We start from the raw sequence: 6,406 nt of genomic DNA on the forward strand, positions 1-6,406 counted from the left end.
GCAAGAAGGACCTTGGTCAGGGAGGTGGCAAAAAACCCAACAGTCTCTACAGCACTTCACCAATCTGGGCTTTATGGGAGAGTGGCCAGATGGAAGCCACTCCTGAGAAACATGACAGCAAACCTGAAATTTGCAAAAAAGCACGTGAAAGATGGAGAAAAAAGCGAAAGATTCTGTTGTCTGATGAGACAAAAATTAAACTCTTTGGCCTGAATGCAAATCACTATGGTGGTGGCAGCATCATGCTATGGGGGTGCTTTTCAGCCACAGGGACTGATAGACTGGCAAGGATAGAGGGAACAATGAAGAACCAAATACAGGCAAATCCTTAATGAGAACCAGCTTCAGAATGCAAATGACGGACTAGGGCGAAAATGTACATTCCAACAGGATAATGACCACAAGCATACAGCCAAAGCAACGCTTGAATGGCTTCAGAACAAGAATGTGAACGTATTGAGTGGCCCAGCCAAAACCCAGACTTAAATCCCATTGAAAATCTGTGGAAAGACTTGTAGATTGCTGTTGACCACCACTCCCCATCTAATTTAACAGAGCTTAAGAAAATATACAAGGAAGAAAATACTCAAATCATTAAGTGCAAAGCTGATACAGACATACCAAAGACAACAAAGCTGTAATCGCCGCCAAAGGTGCTTATACAAAGTATTGACAGCATGCCTGTGAATACTTATGTAAATTAGATATTTCTGTATATCATTTTCAATAAATTTGCAAAAATATTTATGGGATAGTGTGTGTAGATGGGCCTGGGGGGAAAAAAATCATTTAGGCTGCAAGAAAATGTGGAATAAGTCAAGGGGTATGAATACTTTCTGAAGGCACCAACACAGCCCTACATGCAGTAACACAGTTGTATATCAGTTTAACACTGTACAATTTCAGCACAAACACATGCGTATATAAGTGTAAGAGAGCCCTACATGCACTAAAAACCTCTTGGTAACTGGCCCAACGCTCTTAACCGCTCGGTTTACCTGCCGCCCTGTATATTAGTGTAGCACAGCCCTACATACAATACAGGTGTATCACTATCCTACCTGTACTCCAGTAGATGAGCACCAGTATCACTGCAGGTATGACATCCGTCTCAAACTGTGGCTCCACTTGTGTTGGCTTGCTCGGAGTTGTGGAGGGGACTAGTATATCTTGTTACATTATCCCTTTCTCACATTAATAGCACCATCCTTTTTCAAGTTTACTGCTCTTTCAAGTAATCTGTTTTTTTTACCCCCCCCCCCAAAAAAACACTGGAAACTTCTCAGAGCAGTCAAAAACAATTTATATAACAAATTTAGGACAAAAGCACAACCCCTTATATTTAGTCACACATACCTTTGCGCATGTTTTAGTATTTAGTTACAAGACACCTTGTAGCAAAATACTGCATCTGATCTTTTCTGTGTTTTCTTGATTTTCTCCACTGCTGAACACACATGGTTTATTCCCAGATGTTTCAGTGTTCCTGGTCTGGTCTGTTATTCCATGCCAGCCATAGCTTTGGCTGTATGTTACAGGCACAGTCTGTATTGATGGGGTCGTTTCCCAGACACAGATTAAGTCTAGTCCTGGACTATAAAAAAAACACTGGAAAATCTCCATTAAATTATTTTTAGTCCAGGACTTGGCTTAATCTGTTTTTTTTACCCCCCCCCCCAAAAAAACACTGGAAACTTCTCAGAGCAGTCAAAAACAATTTATATAACAAATTTAGGACAAAAGCACAACCCCTTATATTTAGTCACACATACCTTTGCGCATGTTTTAGTATTTAGTTACAAGACACCTTGTAGCAAAATACTGCATCTGATCTTTTCTGTGTTTTCTTGATTTTCTCCACTGCTGAACACACATGGTTTATTCCCAGATGTTTCAGTGTTCCTGGTCTGGTCTGTTATTCCATGCCAGCCATAGCTTTGGCTGTATGTTACAGGCACAGTCTGTATTGATGGGGTCGTTTCCCAGACACAGATTAAGTCTAGTCCTGGACTATAAAAAAAACACTGGAAAATCTCCATTAAATTATTTTTAGTCCAGGACTTGGCTTAATCTGTGTCCAGGGGACCGTCCCATCGAGTTCTTAATTTACACCAGCAGTACAGCATTAATGCAGCCATCGTTCTCTGGGTTATTCGTCACCTGGGCGTATTTACCTGAAGAGAAGAGAAATAAATGAGATATTTTAATCACTACACTTCAGAAGTTGAATAAGGTTGTGTCTACACTTGACACTTACATGTGACTTCTGCTATCAGAATACAAAGATCACATTGAAAAGACATGTCTAGACACACAAAAGTCACTTTGTGGTCTGACTGTGTTCAGATCTAGCTGACCACTTCAGAAGGTAGTCAGAGATGCATTGTGTTTGGATTTCTCCTCAGTCTGGATGCAATCAGGCGTCCGAAAAAGCATACAGTGGGCAATGTCATCAGTACTCCTCTCACAAGTCTCCAGAAAACGTGTTTTGGGACCGAGAGGCACCCTTTCAATTTAACGTTGGAGGAAATATGTTCCTAGCGTGTAAGGAACGTGTTTGCTGGCCTCATAAATGCTAGGAAAAGCAGCCAAAAAATGCTCAACATATGGGAACTCCTTCAAGACAGTTGGAAAATCATTCCTCATGAAGCTGGTTAAGAGTATGCCAAGAGTGTGCAAAGCTGTCATCAAGGCAAAGGGTGTCTACTTTGAAGAATCTCAAATATAATATGTTTTGGTTACTACATGATTTTGGTTACTACACTTTTTTGGTTACTACATGATTCCATGTGTTCTTTCATTGTTTTCATGTCTTCACTATTATTCTACAATGTAGAAAATAGTAAAAAATAAAGAAAAACCCTGGAAAGAGTAGGTGTATCCAAACTTTTGACTGGTACTGTGTACACAGATGTAGCCTAGTGGTGTACTAATTTGTATTTAACCTTTATTTAACTACACAAGTCAGTTAAGAACAAATTCTTATTTACAATGACATCCTACTAAGAAGCATGTTTAATGGAGAATCTCCATAGAAAGTGCTTTTTATTCTAGAACTAGGCTTAATCTGTGGCCGGGAAACTGTCCCATACTGATCCAGATGAATATCAATAGACATTTGAGAGGATAGGAGATATCTCACCCCAGATGACCTTTCCCCCCTGCGTGACCAGGCCCAGCTCGCTGACGTTGACCTCTACCACGGTTCCCTTGGTGATGACCCCCAGAGTGGTGTAAAGGGGTGACGAGGGATTCTTCTTCACCCCCAGAATAGGCAGACAGAACGTGGCCTTCAGCTCCGGGTGGGTCACATGGGCCTTCTTGAACCGTAGACCCTGGAGAGAGGGAAGGGCAGACAATGGTGGGACATTTATTTCAGGTAATTTAGGTTGTTTACCTCTTCAAACCCGCAGGAGGAAGTTTGTGAATGACCGATGCTCCCCAAAGAGCAAGTAAGTCAATTTAGTTTTTTAACCTAATTTAGTTGATTGCACTGGTTGTAACTAAAGTCTCTCTACATAGTCTGCTAAATGAAAAAAATGTAGTCAAAGTTACTCTGATGTTCACAGTGATAACGAGGGTGTTTACATATCAGAGTTTCAATCCAACACTGCTATATACACTGTATGCTAGTGAGTAGTGTTTCTTTCCTCCTTACCATGGGTCTGATGAAGCGTTCATATTTGGGAGGCTTGCGGGTGAAGTTGTCGCCTACGAAGCACACTTTGGTGACCATCCTCTTCCAGGCCTTCTTCTGCCTCTTGCCCGTACGGATGACTTTGAGCACCTCCGTCTCCCCTTGGGCTCGAACCTTGGGTAGGGGCACCTCCCATTTACCCTACAGGAAGAAACACACATAGAATACATCAGGACACCAGTTTTTAACTAAACTGGCTTGGGCTTTGCACACTTAGGGACAATTTCATTGAAAGTGCATGTTAATCCAGGACTAGGTTTAATGGGATTGCGGGAAAACAGTCAACAGTATTACATTGACATTTGAAACAATTAATCTGACAATAGCAGACATGCCATCCTTGAATCCTTTTTATGAGTACCATTTCAACGCCGCGGCGCCAATCTCTGCCCTGCGGACCTCACGACAGCACGCGTGCAACACCCACACTGCTCAAATCATAGGCAAATGCACTTTTTGCCTAATAATGATGTTAGCAGAAGACTGGCTCAGTAGGAATGGCAGGCTATAGGACTGTTATAGGTCCGGATGGGGTCATTCAACTCCCTCCTCAGGAAGTTGGAGCAATTGGCTGTATTTTATTTATTTATTTTAACTGTAACTGCCATTTCCTGAAACCTAGAGATCACGAACGGATTAATTAACATAGGTCTACTAATCTTTAACAGTCTAACATAACTCAGTGAAAGACGGTATTTGCGGAACAGCTCTCTCTGCCATGTCTGTTTCCATCCACGCAGCGACGCGCACTGAACTACCGCAACACCGCACATTTCTTTGCACGTCAATGCGCTCGCACCTACTACCGTTGCGGAGATCATAGCATGTGCGGGCAAGAAAGTGTTCTCGCTTAGTTGACTAAATGCTGTAGCTAACTACCTTAATCGCAATGATGCCTTAGCTAAGGAGCTAACTACGAAATAATAGTGCTCGACTAATACACCATTTCCCCCCTCCATTTTCCTCACATCGACGGTACCAACGGAAAAAATTCTGCCATCCAGCTCGAGGGAGGAAAATAGCACTACGACTACAGGGGACGGGCTGGAGCAGAGAACTAGAGATTTTTCCCTCCTAGCTCAAGTTCTCTTGATTGGCCCAGTTTTTCGTACCGGAGTACTTTGACCTCAAATTGTTTGCATGGCATGCAAAATGCATGCCGGTTGGCAATAGATAGGGTTAACCTAGGTGTTGTTCCCTTCTATATGAGATCATATGGCCAGGCACTATTACCTGTCTTCAGTGGGACATGGTGGTGAAAACACAAACAAGTAAAATAAAGGCATTGAATACTCACAGCCTTCTCTTTCCTCTTCTGTTTGATCATGTTGGAGAGGATCTTGGCGCGGGACTGTCCCTCTCTGTCGAGCAGGTAGGCTGGTACTGCTCCCTCAGGAGTCTTGTCATCGTTCTTCTGCTTGGTCTTCCTCTGCTCGTGCATCTTGAGGCTGTGGTAAGACAAGTGGTGTTGGCACCAATAGATCAACAAACGTTTTGGATTGGTGGCAATGGCATATGCCGTTTCAATCAACATTTTGACAATAGCAGTTACTGGAGGATGTCTTAATTACTATGTCATAACCAAGGAATTTGTTTAAAAATAGGACATTAAACCTGTTAAATCTATCATGTCCCTGAACCTAAATCCTAAGAGTCAACTCTTCACTCTATAAAGGAGCCCATTGGTTGATCTACTGTAGTGTACTACACTACTGTACTACTGTAGTGTGTACTACTCATCTATGGTTATACTGTACTTACGTCTTTTTCATCTGGATCTTCTCAGAGTGCCTCTGTTTGTGGTAGAGTTTCGCCTTCAGACCAATCATCTTCCTGGCTTTGTGTGACCGCTCGTGGGCCTCACGGCTCTCCTTCTTCCTCTTCCTCTCCTGGTGGTCCAGGCGTTGGCCATGGCGCTTGCGATGTAACTCAATGTGCTCGTTCTGGGGCTGAGGTAGGAGGCACATTTTAATAGTTTATTTAAGGCTTTCTGAATGTATTAAGTCAACAAACATCAGAATAAAATGAATGATTTCTGTACATTAATTTCCAAGGTGGGCTTAATCTAGTTGATCAAACATCCTTAAAATATGTTTGGCATGACAGCGCGAACAGTGGGACCAGTCAAGTATATAGCTGACAGATTAGTTAGCTGGCTACCCAGGCTAAGGCAATGTCAAAACAATTCAGACCAGCTGGTGTATTCATAATAATTTCGTGCAAATAAATTAACTATAACGTTCATTTATTGGCCAGAGCAGTTTGACCAACATAACGAATTCTAGACACTGCATGTGGTCGGATCGATGCAATTCAACCAAGACCAATGTCTCCCATCACAATGTCAAAAGACAATTCTTGGTTGAATAGCAGCTAGGAGTCGGATGTCTGCCACATGTTGCTAGCCAACTTCGTATGCTAGAAGATTACGTATCATAAAGAACGTGAAATATGTGTATAGCTTACCATTTTGTGTATTGAAAGTTACGTAATTCAGATACGATACTTATTTGATGGAATTTATTGTCTCAAATTTTGATTTTTTTCGCAGTTTTTGCTAGAGGCTTGGGTCGTTGGTGTTGTTTTCCGAAGCCAATATTTTAGAGGAAGTAGGTGATGGGAGTGTCCGCTTAAAACAAATTCCGGAATGAAACCAGGTACGAGAGTTCCTGAGCAGTCCCGTTGCATATTTATTAGTAATTCGTAGTA

At 42.0% G+C, this 6,406-nt stretch overlaps 1 protein-coding gene across 1 annotated transcript; it reads right to left on the bottom strand.

The window, feature by feature from the left end:
* Positions 1 to 1,695: 1,695 nt before the first annotated feature.
* On the bottom strand, positions 1,696 to 6,304 carry LOC110509583 (NSA2 ribosome biogenesis factor). Its single transcript, XM_021590557.3, has 6 exons — positions 6,164 to 6,304; positions 5,459 to 5,646; positions 4,995 to 5,145; positions 3,659 to 3,838; positions 3,143 to 3,335; positions 1,696 to 2,174 (listed from the first exon to the last, which is right to left on the bottom strand). Exons 1-6 carry the CDS (start codon positions 6,164 to 6,166, stop codon positions 2,107 to 2,109), a joined length of 783 nt encoding a protein of 260 aa, XP_021446232.1. The 5' UTR covers positions 6,167 to 6,304; the 3' UTR covers positions 1,696 to 2,106.
* Between the last annotated feature and the right edge of the window lie 102 nt (positions 6,305 to 6,406).

This window comes from Oncorhynchus mykiss, chromosome 29 (genome assembly GCF_057628025.1).
Source record: "Oncorhynchus mykiss isolate SJ-2025 chromosome 29, ASM5762802v1, whole genome shotgun sequence".
Classification (NCBI taxonomy): domain Eukaryota; kingdom Metazoa; phylum Chordata; class Actinopteri; order Salmoniformes; family Salmonidae; genus Oncorhynchus; species Oncorhynchus mykiss.